This window comes from Beta vulgaris, chromosome 4 (assembly GCF_026745355.1).
Source record: "Beta vulgaris subsp. vulgaris cultivar EL10 chromosome 4, EL10.2, whole genome shotgun sequence".
In the NCBI taxonomy this organism is placed as follows: domain Eukaryota; kingdom Viridiplantae; phylum Streptophyta; class Magnoliopsida; order Caryophyllales; family Amaranthaceae; genus Beta; species Beta vulgaris.
The window spans coordinates 1,542,790-1,566,096 of NC_079205.1; the positions used below are offsets into that span (position 1 = coordinate 1,542,790).

The 23,307-nt window shown below is 35.2% G+C and overlaps 2 protein-coding genes across 2 annotated transcripts; one reads left to right on the forward strand and one right to left on the reverse strand.

The window, feature by feature from the left end:
- Positions 1 to 10,965: 10,965 nt before the first annotated feature.
- On the reverse strand, positions 10,966 to 13,181 carry LOC104891798 (rho GDP-dissociation inhibitor 1). Its single transcript, XM_010677550.4, has 5 exons — positions 12,905 to 13,181; positions 12,577 to 12,643; positions 12,119 to 12,337; positions 11,574 to 11,698; positions 10,966 to 11,368 (listed from the first exon to the last, which is right to left on the reverse strand). The coding sequence occupies exons 1-5, from the start codon at positions 13,091 to 13,093 to the stop codon at positions 11,291 to 11,293; spliced, it is 678 nt and encodes a 225-aa protein (XP_010675852.1). The 5' UTR covers positions 13,094 to 13,181; the 3' UTR covers positions 10,966 to 11,290.
- Positions 13,182 to 16,533: 3,352 nt separating this feature from the next.
- LOC104891797 (actin-binding protein wsp1) lies at positions 16,534 to 22,550 on the forward strand. Its single transcript, XM_010677549.4, has 6 exons — positions 16,534 to 17,175; positions 18,387 to 18,498; positions 18,592 to 18,763; positions 18,854 to 19,143; positions 21,026 to 21,157; positions 22,186 to 22,550. The coding sequence occupies exons 1-5, from the start codon at positions 16,739 to 16,741 to the stop codon at positions 21,146 to 21,148; spliced, it is 1,134 nt and encodes a 377-aa protein (XP_010675851.1). The 5' UTR covers positions 16,534 to 16,738; the 3' UTR covers positions 21,149 to 21,157; positions 22,186 to 22,550.
- Positions 22,551 to 23,307: the final 757 nt, after the last annotated feature.

Consider the following 23,307-nt stretch of genomic DNA (forward strand, 5'->3'; position numbering starts at 1 on the left):
GCTTTTGCGATAAGATTACAAGCAGCAAAGCATTCTAATCCTGTCTCTGTTGAACACCAAGATAATCCAAATGGAGATGGTAGTCAAAAACATCCATCAAGGGCACAACCGTGATTTCATTTCACCTACTTTCTGGCTTTATATACTGCATTTCTTTGTGGATTAAAGCTTCTTTTTTTACACCGTTTTTATTTATTTCATTTTCTCTCTCCTTACTCTCTCTCTCTGTGTCGGGTTCTCGGCGGCGAAACGAAGTTCTTCCGGTAGCGGAAAAAAAAGCATCAATTTGTGGTTTATTTTGTGTTAGATCGTTGACAATTGTCGTCGTTTTTGGTTGTGTCGTTGGTTGGGGCAACAATGGAGATGGTAGTCGCAAGGACGAGGAGTGGGAGGAGCAGTAATAGGAGAGATTTTAGTGCTGCCATTGTTGGTTCTTTTGTGGATGGGAAATGGGAGGAGCAGTAATAGGAGAGTTTTCAACATGACGATGGTCCGACCAAATGTATTGTGTCAGACGGTCTGACACAATACTTTCACATATATTAATCCAAATATCCAATTAGTATCTTCCATACTAATTTCGAGAGGTTACAATATATTTGTTGACATATGTAATTGGAATTTTACTTTTTCCAAGAGGAGGTGTTCCTGATTCTCCAAACATTATACTTCATTCTTAACTTTTAGAAATAATAAATAGTTAGATTATTTAATATTTTTATGCTTGTCCATGTATGATTGTTTTAAACATTAATATCATTACTTATTAATAAGTAAAATATAAAATGTTAATATTGAATTTTTTTTATTGAGACGAATCTAATAAGATCATTCTCTATAACTATATTTTTCCTAAAATATAAATACCAAAAACAATCAAAATATAAGATGTAAATAATAAATATTATACAAATGGTATAGTGCAATTATATATTTTCAAATGGAGGAAGTATACAACAACTGCAATGATAGATGTAAGCAATAAGCTAAGCACTAATTAGCGAACTTTATTTGGAATCATTTAACCTTTTATGATTCTTATTACCATATGTTTTTCATTCACCCTCCCAAAAAAAAAAAAAAAAAAATAAGAAACCTTGAATTTTATACCTATTGTCACATCGGTACGTAGGATCAGAGGGGTAGATGAGGGTGTGCAAGGAGCCCAACAGCACAGGGCCCCCAAAATTATAAAGGCCCAAAATATATTATTTTGAAAATTTTACTTCATATTTGAAGAAATCAACCTTGTTTCCCACCCTTAATGAATTTGTCAATGATTTATCTTTAGATTTTCAACTTCCTATCTTTAGAACTCGAATATTCCATCTTTATTTTCTATAAATTTAGGGGCCTAATTTTCATGTTAGAACCAGGGCCCCGAAATCTCCAAGACGGCCCTGCGTAGGATTCATACTTTTCTCCTCTAATACTCTAGTTCAATACTTCATGTGAATCGACAACTATATAAAAGTAATAGATTTTCTTATGGTCGGGTGAAACCCATACTCCATACAACCAAGTCAGTTTGGAAAGTAAGAAGTAGGAGTGAGCAAAATTTTCGAGTACCCAGACCCGGACGCGGTATGGATCCGCATGGTCCGGATTCAGTCCAACCGGGTCCGCGTATGAGTCCAAAAATGGACCCGGCTGCATCCGGTTCCAATTCTGGATATCAGACCCAGTGCCTAGTGGGTACTCGGTTTGACCGTTTCCGGCTCCGGGTACCCGATTGGAACGGATCCTGGTACCCGATACTTAGAATTAGTTTTTTTCATATACTCATATAGAATTGGTAATAGGATAATAGTTGTTAAGTAAAAGTTAGTACTTAGTAGACCTTTAGGCCCATTTAATTCTTTTTTAAAATTTTATAACTTAATTGGCCCATCTTAGTATGTTGTTAAACTTACAACTGAGTACCCAATTCTGGACCTGGTACCCATCGGTTCCAGGTCTGGGTCCAAAAATTTAGGACCCAGTTAGACCAGTTCCAATTCCAGGTTTTTAATACCCACGGAGTCCGATTATGGGTTCGGGTCTATTAAATTCTACCAAGTACCCGATTGTGCTCACCACTAGTAAGGAGAGAGTAATTACCATATGGATACATTGCTAATAACTCCAAGTCTCGAAACCCACACTCCATACAACCAGGTCAGTTTGAAGAGTAAGGAGTAGGGGTGAGCAGAAAATTCGGGTACCCAGACCCGGACGCGGTATGGACCCGCATGGTCCGGATCCGGTCCAACTGGGTTCGGGTATGGGTCCGCATCCGATTCCAATTATGGGTATCGGACCCAGTGCTTGGTGGGTACCCGGTTTGACCGTTTCCGGCTTTGGGTAACCGGTTGGAGCGGATCCGGGTACCCGGTATTTAGAATTTTTTTTTTTTTCATATACTCATATAGAATTGGTAATAGGATAATAGTTGTGAAGTAAAAGTTAGTACTTAGTAGGCCTTTAGGCCCATTTAATTCTTTTTTAAAATTTTATAGCTTAATTGGCACATCTTAGTATGTCGTTAAACTTACAACTGGGTACCCAATTCTGGACCTGGTATCCATCGATTCCGGGTTTGGGTCCAAAAATATATGACCCGGTTGGACCAATTTCAATTCCAGATTTTTGATACCCACTGGGTCCGGTTCTGGGTCCGGGTCTATGATATTTAGTCGGGTACCCGATTGTGCTCACCCCTAGTAAGGAGGGAGTAATTACCACATGAATACATTGCTAATATATAGCTCCAAGTCTCGAATTCGAGACCGGTGTATTACATGTGGCGCTCAAACTATTTTATAAAATAATAGATTTTCAATCCGCAAAATCTATACTCATATTATTTCATTTCAATTATTTGGACAAGATGTCAAATATATCTTGGAGATCATGCTGAATCCCCCACCCCAACATACATTTCAGACTTGAGATGATTAATTGCTTAGTTGCTTCCTACGATAAAAAAAAAACTATTATTATCGAACTAATCAATAATGTTACAACTTAAGGATATGATATAATTACAATTAGCAAGAATATTACATATAATCATGACCTTATGTCTTATAAAATTCTCCCTCAATGTAGTTGTACACTTGTACCAAGTAGTACTTGGTCTACTGGTTTGGTTTGTATCTCACAACCTTGAGGTTGTGGAAAAAAACCCCACTAAAGGCACTTTGAGGATGAAAACTTTCCTTATCATTTCCTCTACTCCCAAGGAACCTTGTCTGCAAACTCGGATCAGATTGATTTGTGCGAGATTCCAATCTAGTTAGGACGCCGTCTAACCTTAAAAAAAAATATAGTTGCACACTTGTATGTATAGGTAAAAAGATAAGTATAGAACTTGAAGAACTAACATTCAGCTTGAGGAGATGATATTATGATTAGGACCACATAGACTGTCCTTGCATAATTGCATGCATGATGGAACGGAACAGAACAGAAGGGTAGCTCTAAGCCTCTACTTGGGAATTATTGCACGCACTGATGGACTCACACAAGTATACAACCAAATAACCAATTGCCTATATTGGCTTTGCTTGCTTGTAGTAGTAATTTGTAAGTCCTATTCATATCCTACCGTATTTATTATGCCACTGTACTGCAAATATATACTCCCTCCGTCTTTTTTTATTTGCTACATTTTGTCATTTAGGGGTGTTTCAATTTATTTGTTACATTTGCAAATATTTTCATATATAGTACATAGGTCCCACACTTTATTTACAAATTTGCCATCACTCCCTTCTTGATTTTGTAAATGTTTTCATATATAATACATAGGTCCCACAATTTACCTATTTGCTTTTTTGTTAATTCCATTTATGTCAATGGTCTCCACTCCCTCCTTGGTCTTTGTGAAAAAGTGCTTGTAGCAAATAAAAAAGACGGAGGGAGTACTAGTGTAAAATTCTTAATAACTAGCTATTGTTAACACAAAGCATTGTGCTATGAATATGATATTTATACTTCTAATTTAGTGCTACTCCAATTAATTATTACTACTATTTCCTCCTTTTTTTTTTACAATGGAAAATCTTGCATTAATAACCGAAAGTACAGCCTAACGCTAATATAACCAAACAAAAGAAAATAAAACAAACCGAGTTTTACTCGCTCTTACATAACAAGTACAATAACCTAAAAAACTTGGATAAAATTGCTTGATCTAGAGAGATGTGTTGTAAGATAGCTGCATTGAAGCACTGCTACAGGTGAATGATGATCGTCACATACCTGACGAAAGGAGAGGTGTGGACTGATTTCACAATTGGGGCAAAAACGTAACCAACAGGACCAATCCTAGTGACCTTCTGTCGCATGGGATTCTTGGATCCAAAGTCTTGAAAGAGTCACAATCCTTTGTGACTTATTACCCTCTCGAAGAGGTATTTCAGGCTTCTCCGTTAAGGAGAAGCTCAAATGAGTTGCGCTACAAACCCAATTGATAAATTGGGGAACCGTCTTCAGATATATTTTGTCAATGCAATGATTGATAAAATCATTACCAAGCGAGATGAAAATCTGATCTAATCATAGTTAGATCTCAAACAACCATCCATTTTTCGAAATGGGAGAAACCATACCCCAACCATGACACCTCTTGTCACATAGACTCCAACCAACCACACAAATCAGTCCCAATTAACATCTTGAAAACATGAACTACCTCCACCAAATATCAAAATTATCAAGCAGATTGAGTGAACAAAAACTAAACGCATAGTAACACAACCACAACGCAAACTGATAGAAAAACTCACGGGAAGGAGAGATGACAGACACACTTCCAACTAAACACTAGGGGAGGGGGAAAGAGAGACGAACAACCACCAGGAAAAGGGAAGGGGGACACTACACTAAACTGTGGAGGGGGAAGGGAAGCCCAACTAGGCTGACATAATACTAATTAGGGGAGGAGGGAAGGGAAGCCAAACTAAGACTAGGGGAGGGGGAAGTCCAAACTGACAACTGGACTACTAATCAAGGGAGGGGGAAGGGGAAGCCCAAGCTAATACCACGCACTGGACGACTAAATATGGGAGGGGGATGGGGAAGCCCTAACCGAGACTGACTCACATTTAACCACATAACATAATAACTGCAGCAAATGAATATTATGTTTTTTTTTTTTGAAAGAAAGAAAAGGGATTTCATTAATATTTCGCCAAACGGCACTTACAAGTCATTTCTGAAAAACATAAAATTCTAATAGAAATACATATCACCTTAGAAATGTAAACATCGCATATTTGACTTAATTTTGCCTTAATAAAAATCTTCATCTGAAGCAATGCAATCTGTGAGTTCGCTCTGGTTAGGCATACGATCTGCAGATGCGGAAATTTTGGGATGAACGTACTCCAATAGTCTTCCATAATTTTACAGAAGTTGTGAAACTCTAATTCTTCATGTTGAATCTCGAACTTCAACCGATGAGAATAATTTCTCATACCTAAAAACAAAAGAACCATACTCACAACTCCCATAGGGGAGAAGGAGTTTTCCAAAACAGAAACTAAAAATCCCATAAAAGGGTTTGAGAAAATCTCATAAAGAGATACTAATTTATTGAACAAAACAAGAAAATGAACTAAAAACTGAAAATAAAAGGGAAAAAATGGATGAAAACATCCATGACAGCTCCCTAATTGATGAAGAAGGGGTAAGGGGGGCTAGGGTTTTAGAGAGAGAAAAAGAGAGGGGAGGCTAGGTTTTAAGAGAACACACTTTTAATGTATTAAAATTATAGCAAATGAATATTATGTTACAGAGGAAGTATATATAAAAAAATTTATTATGTACGACGTTGGAGTTATCTCAAATTCTCAATTTATATTTTCATAATATCAATTTCTTATAATATTTTCTAGCTGATAATAAGTAATGAAACATTTCCAAAAAATACCATATACTTCTTCCGTTTCTAAATAAGCGCAACATTTGCACAATGTTTACTATTCACAATTTAAACTTTAATTAGCTTTGGTGATTTACATTTTAGGAAAAACATAGTCATGTGGGATCTTGTTAGATTCGTCTGGATGTGAATTTTTTTAATATCAACTTTTTATAATTTTGACTGATTGATAATTGAATATATATAAATGGTTAAAATAATGCATTGGCAAACTTGAAAACAAGGAGTGCTATACTTATTTAGAAACGGAGGAAGTATTAGACTCAACATACAAAATAGCTAAGCGGCTAAGTCATTTTAGCCGGCTCAGCTGCAAAGGTGAAAATGGAAGCCAGCCAAAAAATAAATAAACAAATGAACATAAAATAAATCACTGTAGTAGAGAGAAGTATTATTAGTAGGAATAGCAAATAGAAGAATTATCCTTTAAAAAGCCACGTGTAAAATTCCGATTAGTGAGCTTCAGCAAACGCGCTGATGTGGGACCAAGCCCAGCTAAGAGTTCCTTGAAGACAGTTGGGATTTACGAGGGAATTGTTTGTACTCTTTTAAATTTATGACTTTTTTAATTTATAGTATGATGCTCTATTATTATTTATTAGTTGTTGTCCTAGAAAATTATTATTTATGAGTCAAACATTCACCAATCAAATTCAGATGTTATTATGTTAATTTAATTAGGAATTATATATATATATATATATATATAATCCAAGACAAACAAATGTTATGTTGTCATATGTATTCTTCCTTTCCCTACACAATCAAATGAGACATTAAATAATAAAAATGCGTCAGGATGTATTGTCACTTGTCAGGATGAGAACTAGTTTGAACTTTGAAAAAATCCCTTTTCTTTTTATGCTATATGTTACTCCATCCGTTTCATTTTAATCTACACACTTTGACATTTTACACGATTCACAAAATTCACTTTGACCATCATTTGTGATTTATGCACGGATGAAAATATAATCATGTGAGATCTTGTTATATTTATCATAACATGTATTTTGTTAATATGTACTTTTTATAATTTTTACAAATTAAATACAAAACTAAAGAGTAAAATGGAAATTAGTTGTAAATTTATAACAAAAGTTTGTATTAATCTATATAATAAATAATCATTTGATGCTTGATTTTTCTATTTTTTTTTTAGCTTTTTATATGCAACTCTTAGAGCTATATTAGCTTCTTTTCTCTTTTTTTACCTTAGAGAACAAATTTATCATTTTTAACTATACTGAGTGTACTTGTCGTACTACAAGTGTAAATATTGTTCTTCTTCACTAGATTTGTGAGATGTAGTAAGTTTTGACTTGTTCTCCTATGGTTCAGTTTTTGTCTTTGAAAGATTATGAAGTTGAGTGCTTCATATTAATTAACGGTTTTTTCACCAAGTACCCCCGAGTTTTCAAAAAATTCACCTGGTACCCTCCAAGTTTTCAAAATTCATAGGGTACCCCTAAGTTTCAAACTAATACACGGGGTACCCTTAAATGCCCTTAATGACTAACGGCGTTAACCGCCGTTAGTCATTAACCCTATTAAACCCTAATTAGGCCTAATTAACCTAACTAAATCCTAATTAGGCCTAATTAACCTAACCCTAACCCCTAATTTCAAACCCTAACCCTAACCCTAACCCCACCCCCCACCACCCTGGCAGCCCCCCACCCCTGACAGCCCCCCCACCACCCCTGACAGCCCCCCACCACCCCTGACAGCCCCACCACCCCGTGGCAGCCCCTCCCCTACACCGTCGCCACTCCCGTCGCATTACCCACCCCCGCCCCGTCCCCACCCCCGTCAAATTACCCACCCCTCCCCTTCCCGTCGCCACCCCTTCCCCGTCGAAAAATGCACTCCCTTTCCTTTGCTCTCTTCTCAGCACAAGCCGCCCACCAACAAGTCGTCGACCACCACTTCAGCGCCCCCTCAAACTGCTCGGCGTCAGCGTCACTTGTGTTTCAACCCTAAAATCGAGTGGGTGGGGGGAACTGCTAGGCGGCGCAAATATGAGATGAAGCGAGGGTGGGGAAGGGTGCGTCGCGGTGGGGGAGGGGGTGCGGAATTCTTTGGGGGTTGGGGGAGGGGGTGGCGACGGGAAAGGGGAAGGAGGGCTGCGGAATTCTTGGAAGGGGCCTGCTGGGGTGGGGGGTTGTTGTGGTTGCGGGGAGTGGGGGAGGCAGGGTGAGGGGCTGCGGTGGTTGCGGGGGGTTGCGGTGGTGGTTGTGGCTGCAGGGGGTGGGGTGGGTGGAGGGGAGGGGGTGGTGGTTGGGTGGTAGTGGGATTAGGGTTTGAAATTTAGGGGTTAGGGTTAGGTTAATTAGGCCTAATTAGGGTTTAGTTAGGTTAATTAGGCCTAATTAGGGTTTAATGGGGTTAATGACTAACGGCGGTTAACGCTGTTAGTCATTAAGGGCATTTAAGGGTACCCCGTGTATTAGTTTGAAACTTAGGAGTACCCTGTGAATTTTGAAAACTTGGAGGGTACCAGGTGAATTTTTTGAAAACTCGGGGGTACTTGGTGAAAAAACCGATTAATTAATTAAGGGCTTCCATAACATAGAAATGCTAAATGTTTATAGATCTATAGATTAGGCCATAATAAGTAATTAGTCCGTCATAATTAAGAAGATATTTAATTTTTTCCGTCAATGTGTATTTTGTATCAATTTTTTTATATATATATAAGGAGAGAAAGCTAGGAGGTGTCTACACAAGAGACACCCCCTAAAACACCCCAAAGGGTGGTTACAATAATCATCAAGAACAGAAAAAACGAAGAACAAAGGAGCACATATGAACTCGAGTAAATGCTCCGCCACGGCATCACGCCATCACCCCAGGCCCAAATCGACGTCGAACCCTTCGCGGGGGGCAAGACAAACACCACCGAAAATGAATAAGCTCCCAAATCCAACAACCAACAGAAAAGCGAACACGATCACCGCCAACGAGACACCGACAACCATGAACCACCGCAAGAACAAACTAAACTCGAGCAATGAAGCTCGAACTGAGAGGAGAATAGATAGGAGAGGAGCCCGAATCCTGAAGCCCGCGAACCCCTTACCCACAGCCCACGAACAGAACTCCACCGCCAGCGCTGCCCAAAGAAAGCCTTGACGCTGAAGACGCTGGCTACGCAAACCCGAGAAATCGCCATCGAAGCACAGGCCGACAAAAGACGAAAGAGAAAGGAGAAATGGAGAGAGACTAAAAGAAGAAGTCCGGCTGAGGACAAGGAGAAAAGACCAGCAAAGGACTAGATAGCCATAGAAGAGGATAGAAGTAGCTAGATCTGAGAGGAAAGAGGAAGAAGAAAGCGGCTGCTAAGCGAAATTTCTGAGATTTGGGGTTAGGGTTTCTGAAAATTTGGGGCTTTAGGGTTTTCTTAGAGAGAAGGGAGAGCCCCTCTCTCTAGAAAACTTTTCTATAGTATATGCTTATTTTTGTATATTTTGTATCATGATATTATATATTAATAAAAATTATAATAGTTTAATTATAGTATTCTATTAATTTATGATGAATCAAATGAAACCTTCATATGACAATATTTTTTTATATACATTAGAAAGAATTTATAAAATTCCCTCAAAATCTTGAATAGCGGCAATAATCCAAATGAGGGGAAAATTTGGGAAATTCTTGCAAGGGGTGAGAATGGAACGCCTGTCACAAAGGTGGAAGGATGACCTTACAATCATTAGGCCAACCTTGATTCTCACATACGTATATGTTAGTGGGTCTCAAAATTTTCAAAAGGGTACTACTAATTTGCAAAATGTTTGAATATTGCTTATTGTTTACTCAAGTATAATAAAACATCTTAATCTTTAAATTACATATGCATGTATTTGGATACCTCTTAAATCTTTCTACTTGTGTGTTTTACACGGTCTCTAATATACTATTTAAAGCATTAATATCTTTTCTTGTATAAAAATTGAAATTATAATAATATACACTGCTACACATCCAACAAAATCTCCTATGATAATATTATTCACATATATTTTAATCATCACATACAATCTAAAATTTTAGACTTTGACTGCTTAAATAATAAATGTGAAGATTTTTAAATAACAAAGAAATTATGATATAGAATATCATCAGAGTTATCTACAGTCTACTTGTATTGGCATCACTTCCGAACTTCAACTTATCAATCTAAAAAACAAAATTATTTATGAATGATATCGAATAAAATACTTTCATGATAATAATACTCGTTTCGTTTTATATTGATATTCATATTTTGAAATGTTTTGTCATAGAGCCCAAATTTTGACCAGAATTCTCTCCGAGAAAAGTAAGCTTCCACATCTTTCCATGGGCCACTCTCATCCTTGTAGCCCAAAGCCCACCTAGCAACCCACGAGAAATATTTTGCTTGTACTAACAACACTTAGCCACGTACACAAGCCCGACTTAGGCCCAAACTCCCAAAGATGCATGATACATTAAGCTGGAACTATTCTTACATAAATTTTCTTCAACCAATCAATCTAATTCTCATTCAATAATAAATACAAAAATTATTAAAAGAGCAATCTAATTTTAGTATAAAAGTAGACTTAATCACTAAATAAATTAAATTAGTCACCGAAAGAAATTAACTTAATCGCTATTAAACTATTTTTTTAAATATTGGACATACCATTATCTAATTTTAATTTTAAAATAGACAGTCTCTTAGAAGACAAATTCTAATAGATATAGGTGTATAATTGTCCCTTTCAATGTACTTTTGGTTATGATCATACAAATCAATCATGAGAAACCTACTAACAAACAAATCATAAAAACCCTAACTTCTTATAATGTACCCCCCAAAAAATTAGACAAATATATTTATGAAAGAACATTTGATAATAATAATCCTAACTTTTACCTGTATCCGAAAAATGGTCACAAATTTTAATTATTTTAAAAAAATCCGAGATGATTCTAGAAAGTGAGACGAACAATGAGAGTAAAATTAAGAATGATACAACTCGATAAAAAGTTGATCAGTTGTTATTAATATTTGAATTCCCTGTACAACTTGCTCAAAAATTTAGAGAATAAATTTAGAAGTAATGACAAATTGTAAGAAAAATCTAGCTAATCTTACAATATCCAAATCGTCATATAAAAAATGTAAAGGACGAGCGTTACATAAATAATTGGTATTTTTGTTGTGAATACCAAACATTTATTAATTAGAAAGTGCTATCTCAAGTATTTGCTCTTTCTTGATAAACTTTTTTCAAGTGCATTCTTCTATAACAACATCTTTGGTTCAACTTACTCAATTGTTGCTACAAACAAGCTCAAAAAAACAAAAAAAAAATGAACTTCTAATTACTTGGATGGCCATTCTTTCTGAATGTCGAATGTATAATTGATCTCCAAGTAACATTTGTTGTCATCGTCAAGAAACTGAGACACGTAAAATACATATATAACAAATTAGCGTCCTCTTTTGTAGTTTTTGATTTTAATATTATCGATTTAAGGCATCATACATAGAATATATATTGAACTCGAAATTTGTCATACTTATGTGAATCATGTCATCGTGTGTAACGTGAAAAAATAGATAGCAAAAATTTGTCATACTTATACGAATCATGTTTAGGATTACCTTTGACCTAGCACTGTATGTGCCTCTTGCAAAAAACCCCGAAGGTGTGGTATCCTCTGGCATCTCATGTGTGTAAGGTTCTCCTTGAGGGCTAAAGGTCCCAATCATTTCTTTGGTACTGTCAACTACACAATATTTTTCACAATTTGATCAAATGTCAAATTAAAGGTCCTTTAATAAATTCACCCACAACATACAAAAATAAAAGAACAAATTTCATTAAGGTAATTTTAAAGATTTAATGGTTAATAAACAAATAAAAAGATTCACTCAACCAATGACACATGAAACATAACTTCAACCAATTGTCTTTCTAATTTAGTATAAAGTATAATTTTTTTTTGAAAATATACATCGAGATAAAGCAAACAATATTTTAGAAAAAAAGAAACATTTGTTCTTATATTTTATTTTTCAAAAAAACATTATAACAGTGAAGTATGCGAATATTGCAAAATTCAAAATGTGCGAGTTTTAATGAACGAAAGAAGCATAAGAATGATATTGTCGAGATTTAGATATATGACGGGATAGCGTAAAAGTACCTTTGAGACCAGTTTTCCAAACTGTGTTGGTGTACCTAAGGCCAGAGACAATGTTGTTGCTAACTTGAAAGCAAAAACGGAGAGTATAAGGGCTACCTTCCTTTAAGGTGAACCATAAACCTTTTGGGTCTCCTGACTCTGGTAAGGGGAGGACAATTTCCTCTCTACCAGGTGATAAAATTGTTAAACTCCATATCTTCACTTCTGGTTCAAGAGTTTCTACATTTGAGGGAAAAAATAATTTCAATTTTAGCAAACTATAATCAAAATGTCATTCGGACAAACAAAGGAATAGTAACATACCACGTATCATTTTTTTGGTGTAAATGAGCAATTAAGCGCAGTGATATAATATGCAATTCAATCCCAGATTTTAGGTATCTCCATAAGACTTTACCAACTAAACTAGATGACATACATACATATATATACACTACATATCATGCATGTTTTCATACCTTCGCCCGAGTTAAAATCGACATTTCCAAGGAGTTGCTCCTTCCACTTCCTTAAACTTTCATCATCCTGTAACGTTTTCCAAAGTTCAATGTAATTTTAAACGTAACCAAGGATAAAAATGTTGACACTAAAGCTTACATACACGAGCTCTTGCATGATCAAACAAAAACTTCTATACTAAAATCTAACCATTAAACCACGTGATATTTAATGTTATACATTTAAAGTAAAATAGTAATCAATGAAAAATATAATTACCCGACAAACTTAATATGAGCATAGAAAACGCGATAACACGAAATCGAAATGAAAAAATTTTAATCACACCTTATCTTTCTCAAGGTGGTCTCTAATACTGCATTTTGGACCCAATTGTATTCTGTTTAGTTCATCCTCATCTTCCTCAGTTGGACACAATGAAGATTCACTAGGTTGTCTCTTAAAGGGAGGGTTTGGTTCTCCTTCAGATTCACTTTCATGTGCTGAAGATGATATTGGATCAATTGTTTCTCCCATTTGCTTTATTTCAATCCCTTTTTTATAAATAAAAATTGAATATATCTCAAAGTAATTTGTTGAATTTCAACTCTTAAATTAAATTGATCATAACCTCCCTAAAATTACCTAAAAAATATACTACAACTAATCTTCATTAGAGAAAGTGAGATATCACATATAACCATATTTTCTAATTCAAATTAAAAATAATAGAAGTATTAAGAAAGTAAAAAAAAATTAAGAATTTGATAGAAAGATAGCTAATTGTGAAATGATTTCAATGTTTACAAATATCGGTATCTAAAAAATAGCAACTAGAGAAAAATAAGGAAAATGATCACAATATTTAGAGGTAAAAGTAAACAAACAAAGGTAAATATGTTCACCTAATTTAGAAATGACAATAAAAGAAGGATGATAAAATTTCGGATCATATATTTTTAATGGGTGAAGAAAAAAATTTGAGATGAGGAAAAGGTCATGTGGTGATCCGAAAATTGTGAAATAAATTGTAAGAAAATAAATTAACTATCAAAAAGATTAAATATTTTATTTTTAAATAGCTACCCGTCTCTTGTAAATGGACGATTAAATATTTTACTTGATTGTGCATGAATACTTTACCATATGCTAAATAAGTTGTAAGATTTTGATTAGGAATAATGGCGCAAAAGAAAATTCGATCATAGGTCTCATGCTTCTTTCTTACCCAAACAATAACCAACCAAATTATATGATATCAATAGGATATTTAGTAACTTTAACTTAAAGTTACATAAAAATCATAATGTATCGATTCTTTCATTTAATTTTTTTTTGTAACGTCATTAAATGATCAAGGAATTCTCTTCAATTCAAACTTTTAACTCATTATTAATTTTGACTCGGGTACATGACACAAATTTAGAGTAGCATAACGAGCAAATGTTGAATAAACGTACTACAAGTTAAGAAAATATGTAATCTATATTATATAAATAGGTGTATCTATCGTATATCAAAAATGATTTCTTAATTTTGTTTGTTGCTCATGAGAGTTCTAAATGAGCAAAATATGAACAAGCTAAGAGTAAAAATAGTTGCCAGTATAAGATATAGCTTTTTGAGCATATAATTATATTCTCCACGTTGAATATGGTATTCTTAGTAACTTTTACCATAGAAAATGATTTTTATATTTTATTAAGTTTTACATGTCTAATTACTTCAATCCAAACATTGCAAAAAAGTAAGCCATGAACCATTGAACATGCCTATACTCAATCCTTAACACTATTACCATATTTTTCTTTCTTTTAGTATGGACACTATTGAATTAGAAAAACTGAAAAAGTAAAAACAAGATTAAGTAAATTTAATCAATAAAGAACACATAAGATTTAACGTAGAAATTCTTGAACAAGGAGAAAACTACAACATTACATTAGGATTTTTAATATGTGAGATGCTCGTTACAGGAAGATAACTTAATTTCTCTAAACTCTTTAATATTTCTTTAGAAGTCTTTCTAGATCAATTACCATATTTTTAGTAATTGAAAATCCAATCTTATGACATAATAATATAATAAACAGACACACATCACATCGATGCACACAACAGACATCTCAATTCCTTCATTGATACACCGACGATCTTCAACACCATATCCAACAGTTCAAACATTAACAATCAATAAAATCAACTTGATCATATACCTACTCCACTCATCTTTTAGAACTAATACTACCTTGGATCAATTGATCTACAAAGTACATTTATTCATATCGTCCACTATTTATAACCATTATGGTACTTATATCAGCATGCAAATTTGGATGTGTAAAACTTGGAAAGACCTCTTAGATTCTCTGGAAAATATGCAGCAATCAGTGATACCTTAACACCAATAATAGTTCAAAAGAGTAATTTTTTGACGATCTCACTCTAAACTATTACTACATTTGATCAATTGATCTACAAAGTACATTTATTCAGACCGTCCACTATTTATAACCATTATTGTGCTTATATCAGCATGCAAATTTGGATGTGTAAAACTTGGAAAGACCTCTTAGATTCTTTGGAAAATATATGCAGCAATCAGTGATACCTTGACACCAATAATAGCTCAAAAGAGTAACTTTTTTGACGATCTCACTCTAAACTTTGCGAGTTATCGAAAGTTAACCCTAAGATAATATCATAATATTTCTTATGAGACCATCTCTTCTAAGATTTGCCTACTTAAAAAATGAAAAATATAATGTTAATTTCGTACACTAAAGTTAGTTATTTACACATTATGTAATTCTTTTACGAAATTTAACAACTGTTATGATATGAGTTACAGTTAATTTTTATATTGTACTACCCTTTAGAATATTATTATTCATTAACCATGTATTGAATTTGATCTTCGCCTTTTTTCACACAATGATCATTTTTAGCCTATAATGTAAAAGAGGGTCAATATATGACTAATAGATAGTTATAAATAAAAGTTTTAGATTTCAAACTACAGTAATAATTTTTTGTTGTTGAGTTATTGTTTTATAATTGAACAAAATGACCCTTTTTATATATACATCAATCATTTTCAACCATATAATGTATAAACTTGAAAATAATTGATAAAATTAATCAATTAAAAAAATTTCAAACTTTTTTATTGATGTTTAATTAGATTTCAAATATTTCGAGAGATTGATTTATTTTATAAAATTCTCAAGTGACACATTCTCACTATCTATCTAAAAGTAAGTCACTTTTTCAAGTGACCCCTTTAAATTAAACAATAAGGCAAATCACTCTTTTCATAAATCAACTATTTAGTTCAATATGTTTATAACTCAAATAGCTTTTTTTTTTTATTGGAAAAGACTTGAGGATAACTTCTTGTCAAGTTCCATGATCTTATTGTTAAACTACACCCAAAACGCTCTTAGGCCTTATTCATTTAAACTTACATTCACTATTTCAGTCCAATATAATTCAAAACCAATTTCTCCTGACAAGTTCGTTCAACTTATTTCAGCCAGTTTAATTTAGTCAGTTTCTTCTCACACGTTCATTCAACTTATTTCAGCCAGCTCAATTCAGCCAGTTTCTTCTCACAAGTTCGTTCAACTTATTTCAGCTAGTTCAATTCAACCAGCTTCTTCTCACAAATTCGTTCAAATTATTTCACTCAACACAGTCCAACCAATTTCTCCTCACAAAATTCGTCCAATTCATTTTAATAAATTCAACCGATCGAATTCAGTCCAAAACAACAGAAACCTCTCCTCACAAACTACAAAGATTTAACAAAACTATAATCCATAATCCATCATCCATAATCCAAAGTTTTGTTTCTAAGTGGGATAATGACATGTGAACTAGAAGTTAGTTGGACTTTTGCACCCAAATCTCAGAGAATGTCTTTCATCACAAAGGGGCTCATTTGTCATTCCAAACATAAAAAATCCCATAAAGTGCTCTCTATCTCTCTCCTCCTCTCTCACAGAGATCCAAACAAACAGAAGAGAGAGAAAACACAAAGAAGGTGGTGTGAGAGTGAGTGGGAATAATACTGTTGGTTTTTTTTTGTTTCTTCTAGAGAGAGAAAGTAACCACCCCACAAAAAAAAAATTAAATTTTTATTATACCCTTTTGCACAATTATTATTTTTCCCCAAAAAAAATGGTGTCGGACCAAGAGATAGCAGAAGGGTTGGAAGCTTTGTTTCGTGAAACAAACCCTAATTCATTCAATTCACTGAATGAAGTAATAATTCGATTGCAATCAAAATTAGGGTTTGATCTTTCCAACAAAATCGATTTCATTCGTGCGCACATCAATTTCCTCTTTAATACTCCTCCTCCGGCGCCACCGCAGGTGGTAATTCCGCGCGCGCATCCCCAATCGATAAACCCTAACCCTAATTTGAACCCTAATTCAAACCCTAATGTTCATGTGAATTTGAATGTTGTTCATTCTCAACATAGGGTTTATCATCACCCACCTCCACCTTCGGCGCATTCTTACTTTCCGAGGGGACCCACTGAAATTAGTTTTGCTCAGCCTGGTAGTGGGACTGTTGTTGCTGAATCTCTCTCCTCACCACCTGCTAAAGAAAGGTTTGAGTGTGTGTGTGTGTTTCTTTATTGGGTATTTTTTACTTTTTGGTGATTTCTTGTTTTAGAATCTGGGTTTTTTAGATGTTTGCAAAGTCAAGATTGTTTTTAAATATATAGTTTTGTTGTATTTATGCTGCTATTGAGTTGTGCTGTTGTTTAATGTGGTATTTGATGATTTGGTTCAGTTGAGTTGAGTTGGGTTCCTTTTTGTGATGGGTTTTGCAGTATTATATATTGACTTTTGTACTTGTTGTCTTTTTAAGTTTTGTGTCACTTGGGAAAAGTTTGTCTTTTGGGAGCATTGTGGACTATATGTGATATTGTGTTTCTGGTTTGATCTTGAACCGTGTAACTGGGTTTGAGAGATGTTCCGAAGCGATTTAGGTAATTTTGGCCCTGGAGTGTTTACTGTTTAGTTAGTGGGAAACTGGGAGTGTAGGAGGGAAGGAGATGGAAGGTAAGAATATATTGGGAGGAAGAAGTTTGATATTTTTGACTTGAGGCTTTTTCTAAATTGTTTAGCTTTCATTTATATGTGGTATTGGAGTCGCACGCTGGTTTTTACGGGGTTTCATGTAGATCAAAGTGTGAAGGATTTTGAATTGTAAAGTTTAGGGTTGAGCACGTGTGCAAGTGCCAAGGTGAAGAATCAATTTGGCTAATTGGGGTGTTTGTTTAGATTGAAAAAGGCAGGATGGAAAGGAAGAAAAATGTAGGGGAATGTAAATTTATGGGAAGAGAACTGGAAAGAACATTAATTTTCTTACAGCTGTTGGGACTTGGGATTGAGGAGGGTGGCAGATGAAGAAAGTTTATTCTGAATATTTTAGACATTGTTAATCAAATTGTCAGTGTGTGAGGTTGTGTATACAGTGTATCATCTACTCGTAGTCAATCACTTACGTAAGGCTCTCTCTTCCTATAAGTTTCTGTCATAGCACCTTTCAGCTGTGGTTTTTCTTTTCCCTTGTGTGTTTCTCCAGTAGATGTAAGTTGACTGTTTGAGTGTTTGACTCCTTGTAAACAGCAGGTGATATGTCCATCTACAAGTTTGTGTGAAAAATTTCAGAATTACATCAAGTTATACAGGCGATATAGAGATCAATCTTTCTGTTCTTATTTGTCATCCTTTTGCTTTGCTTTATTCATTGCAGTTAGAAATGCACCTATACTTTGTATGTTACTGAAATTTAAGTCTTGCATCGTAACAGTACCCAAACTCGCCCAAAAAGGAGAGGAGGTCCAGGAGGACTGAATAAACTTTGTGGTGTTTCACCCCAGCTTGAGGCAATTGTTGGCCAACCAGCTTTGCCGAGAACAGAGGTATGGCTCCTTCATCTTTTTTTTTTTTTTCCTTATTTCTCCCTTCTATATCTATTATTCTCCTGGAAATTCATTGGTTTTTATTTGGTGTAGATTGTGAAGCAGCTTTGGGCCTATATAAGGAAGAACAATCTCCAAGATCCTAGTAACAAAAGAAAGATAATTTGCAATGACGAGCTACGATTGGTCTTTGAAGTTGACTGTACAGACATGTTTCAGATGAACAAGTTGCTGGCAAAACATATTGTTCCCCTTGATCCCTCAAGTATGAAAAAAAGGAAATTAAATTTTTTTTCTTCATATTTATCTGCTCATTTCAGGTGGCATTAATAAGTCCATGTTCTGATGATGGCAGAGGTTCCAGAACAACCATCCAAGAAAGCAAAGGTGGAAGAATCTGAAGCTCCAACCACAGCTCCTGCTGCCCCTGCTCCCCCTGCTGCCCCTGCTGCTCCTGCTCCTGCTCCTACTCCTACTCCTGCTGCCCCTGTTGCTCCTGCCTCCACTGCTGCTCCTGCTCCTGCTCCTGCTCCTATTATAATCTCTGAAGCACTGGCAAAATTCTTTGGTACGAGTGAGAAGGAAATGCCTCAATCTGAGGTGTATAAGCGTATTGAAGAGTACATTAAGGCAGAAGGCTTGGAGGTGGGTCATTGTCTGTTACAGACTTTTATTTTGACTCTATACTAAATTAATTTGTAACATTTCTTGGACTTTTGGTTAGTAATATTGCTGAACTTTTTTGGCAATTCATGTAGACTATTTCCGTTGTCTTATGGAGAGAGTTTGACATGTAGTGGTTTTCCTGTTAGCTCTTAGCTGACCTGGACTGTCAAAAGTGGTGGTCACTATTGATGGTTTGGAATGGGTGCAAATATATCTTCGAGGGATATGAAATGGAAATTGGGTGAGCGGATAAGTCTTCTTTAGGAATCTATCTGATGGTGCGTAGTTCAATCTAGATTTTGAATTGCATAGTGTTTATTTTTTTGTAGTGTACTATTACCTGAGAGGATAGATGTAGGAAGGGGATTTTAATTGTGTAATATCCATCTGGAGAAACCCTTGAGCACCAGATGCTATCAGTTGTTACACTACTGAAGAGCCTGGAAAGTGCTACTTTATCAAGGGATACTTAGCAAAAGAGGCCCTCAGCTCTCTGCTATTAGGTCGTCCAGTGCAATCAATTTTGTTGCCTTAAGCTTTATATCTTTAGTAACAAGTGGTCACATTCCACAGTGGAGATGGCCAAGTGAAATTTGGCCTCATGGACAGGTTTGTCCCATAGTTGATTATCATCACACTGCCAGTGCTAATTGTTAATTATGTAGTATGAACAGTATTTCTGGTAGCAACAGTGGTAAGTGCAGCAGTGGAGTTAGGTGTGCCAATATGTGATGGGTAACATTCCTTCAGGAGAGTCATGGCGGTGGATGCATTATCTGGGGTGGGGTTTGTAAGGTTCTACATAGGAACAATGTGGCTATACATGGTATAAGTCTGAACTGAACTATCAGTAGAAGAGTTACTTGTGATTATTTCTTGAGCTCAAAGTTTCTGTTGTTAGCTGTCCCCTTTGTTTTTATCATAAAAAAAAGATGATTTCGTGATTTTGGCTCGGCGGTTTTAAGAGATTGGGATCATTTGTATCTTTTTGTATTGGGTTTCACGCTGTCTGATTTATGCAAAGTAGATTTGATTTTACAAATCAGCAATTCTTGTCCAGCTCTTAATCATAAAGACATTTTGCTTTCTGTTCAGTCATAATGTCCCAAAATAGGCAACAGTACATGGTCCTGTGATTCTTCTGTGATGCATAGGTTTCTTTGTTTGCGCTGTTGTTTGATAATTGGCTGGTATAAATGAAGTGTTTTTCGAGATTTGGCTTCATATTTTCTCACGAATAGTTTTCTTTTTTATCCCTGCTGATGTCTGATTACTGACTAGTTCTTTACTGCTGCTAGAGTAGTTGCACTTTTGCATAATTGAATTTCAATGGGTTATCGTCATGACTTTATGATTGTGGAGTTGGTAAATGTTTTCTGTATAGAGGCTATGGTTTTTAATATACTGTCATAGCTTTATGCTTCACAGACTGCATCTGTAGAAACCTCTGGGGGAAACACCTCATAAATTTTTCCATGAAGGGAAAGGCCTCATAAATTTTTTAATGAAGGGAAATGCCTCTGTCATGTTGTCCTGTTTTTTCCTTAACTAGGTGGACTAGCATGAATTAGAATGTAGCAATAGCAAGTGAAGATAATTAGTTCAATTAACATCCTTCCTGGAATCCTAGCTCCATATTGGTATTTTGGATTGTTTAGTGCCTGAAGCTCTTAGTTGCTAGATAGTGTAGTAGTCAATTTATTAGAACAAAGATGATTTTACTTGCAAAACTTTCTTTGACAACCATGACTAGGATTTGGAATGAACTAGGTCTATTTGCATGTTCAATATTTCTCTGGAGTTTGGAAGATATGATATATGGTATCACTGACTGCCTGCTGTGATTATGTAACTTTTCCAGGATCCTTTGAACTCAATGGTCATGTGTGATACAAAGCTTCAAGAACTTTTGGGATGTGAGAGTATTACTGCTCCTGGGATTCGTGAAGCTTTAGCCCGTAATCATCTTTTTTCGCGAGCATGATGTAATTTGGTTAGTATCAATTCATGCTGTGTTATTTTTTTGCATTCCTACAGACTTTAAACATACATCACTTACTATTTTTTATGTCACATTGCTCTGTGATTACGTAACTGTTGATAGCTTTATGCTCCTGGATAATTTAATATTGTTTTGAACAAGTCTCTTCTAAAGTTAAATATCTGAGATGAACTGCACACCACTTGTTTTGCTTACTTGATTTTGAAACCTTGATCCACTCGATAAGAGAGTTTTTATGTGATATGGACGTATCATGTGTGTTTTGAAAACCTTGATTAAGTTGTTTTTGATTTCCCGGACTACCTAGGTGGATAATATAGTACATTGTGACGTGGCAATGTGGTAGTTTTTAGCATTTCTACTATGAGCTGTGCTTCACGTGGTTTTGTATGTTTTTCCATGGTTATTTAATTAGCCATCCATTTTTCCTGCCTCTCTTTTTTTGTGTCATTTTTGGGGGGAAAAGGAGAGGGGGGGGGGGGTGAGTGGTGTATGTCTGTTTGTGATAACACAGCTTATTAGAAAACAGCAATGTCTAAAGGTGCACCTGATGTATGGACTCACGAACCATTAAGGATGGTCACTTCTTGAACATGATAAGATGATTTGAGGCAGAGTTTTTTAAACCTTAGAGACTTAATTCCTCATGGGAGTGTTAATCCTTATGGGGGTTCAGTTGCATGAGTCAATAGTTTTCCTCGAAATAAAAGCTTCTTATACAAGGGTAATAATTTCATATATGCAGTTGTTTGCCTTTGCCAATCGTATGCCTTGTAGTTCATTTGAAATGTGAACTTATTCGTGTCTTGGCTGTATCTCCAGCAGCCTGTGCGGCATATCCTTGATATATAGTGTCTAGGATCTGATACGGGTAGTTGAGATAAAATGGTGGGTCCGAGTAAATAGTTTCTAATTTTCAAGGTCCTTATTGTAGTTTGTTTTTCTGTATCTTTTTTATTATCTCATGCTCATATGAATGTCATTTACCTACATTCACCTGATTCGGTTGTTGCTTGCAGGTGTTTGATGTAATTGCGATCTAATTGACATGGGCTGGATATGTTCTTAGCAAACAGTAGCTTGAGCAAATCTTTCTGGACAGTATTGTAAGTTATTAGTAGGGAGATGACTGTAATTAGGTGCAGGGTTTAACTAATGTAGGTAAGTAAAGCCACAGGTAGGGTTCGTTATCCATATGATGCTGTTTATTTGTTATTCTGTAGAGATGCACTCTGACTATGATGGAGTTTTCTAACCTGTAGGAACTCGTAGATGTTATGTTATTATGAACCTTCTTTAGAAAGCTTTGTACAAGATTCTAGCGATTTCTTGCCTCGTGAACAGTTTACTATCATATCAATTCTAGCTTTCTTTTAATGTTGCAGAGTACTATGTTTCTTGTCAAGCCATATATTTCTGCGGAAAATATTTTGTACACGATGTTCGTCTTCTCAAATGGCATGATGAGAGCTAAAGCCTAAAGGAACTCTCTTTGGCTTGTGTATGTCTAATTGGCTTGATCTTTGCCGCATTCGTTTCCACATGAAGTCTTCTGCAAGGGTGTTTGACAACGTTAGATCGATTCAGTTGTCGATTAGTTAGATCGGTCCAATTGTAGATTCGTAAATCGAAAGATGGGAAAAAAAACCTTGGTAGAAACTAAAAAGTCAGTAATTAAACCATTTTGGATGATGTTGAATGAGAAGTGTAGGTCAACAACTTTAAAAACCATTTACGTAGATTAATCTTGATATGCATAGGTTTGTATTATATTATAGACATGACTCCATATGAAATGCAAAAGGTTTGTATTTTTACAAAGTTAATGGAAAATTAATCTTCAACACGTTTTACTTCAAGATTTTTCATGGGCATTTGCATGGAACTTCATAAAATTACACATAAATCCATCAACATGGTCCTAGTTAAATACCACCAACAAAATCGACCATTTTCGAAACTAAACCATAGAAATCCCACGTTAACGAAGCTCAATTGTCCAATCATTTTACAAGAACATATGGTGTGACAAGGCCTTTGAGTACGTTGTATTATTATCTTTTTGTCTCGGTGTAATATAATTCTCTATTCTCCCCGCGAATTGCTATCCAAAAAAGCAAATTATAGTTAGCTTTTTCCCG

What these genes read in the sequence shown, in the direction of transcription:
- LOC104891798 (XM_010677550.4), bottom strand. Translation starts at nt 13,093, where the DNA reads ATGGGAGAAACAATTGATCCAATATCATCTTCAGCACATGAAAGTGAA. An exon ending in TTGGAAAACTGGTCTCAAAG is followed by an intron (nt 11,699 to 12,118) that starts GTACTTTTACGC and finishes AATATTGTGTAG; the next exon opens with TTGACAGTACCAAAGAAATG. An exon ending in CATACAGTGCTAGGTCAAAG is followed by an intron (nt 11,369 to 11,573) that starts GTAATCCTAAAC and finishes TACGTGTCTCAG; the next exon opens with TTTCTTGACGATGACAACAA.
- LOC104891797 (XM_010677549.4), top strand. Translation starts at nt 16,739, where the DNA reads ATGGTGTCGGACCAAGAGATAGCAGAAGGGTTGGAAGCTTTGTTTCGT. An exon ending in TCACCACCTGCTAAAGAAAG is followed by an intron (nt 17,176 to 18,386) that starts GTTTGAGTGTGT and finishes GCATCGTAACAG; the next exon opens with TACCCAAACTCGCCCAAAAA. An exon ending in TGTTCCCCTTGATCCCTCAA is followed by an intron (nt 18,764 to 18,853) that starts GTATGAAAAAAA and finishes TGATGATGGCAG; the next exon opens with AGGTTCCAGAACAACCATCC.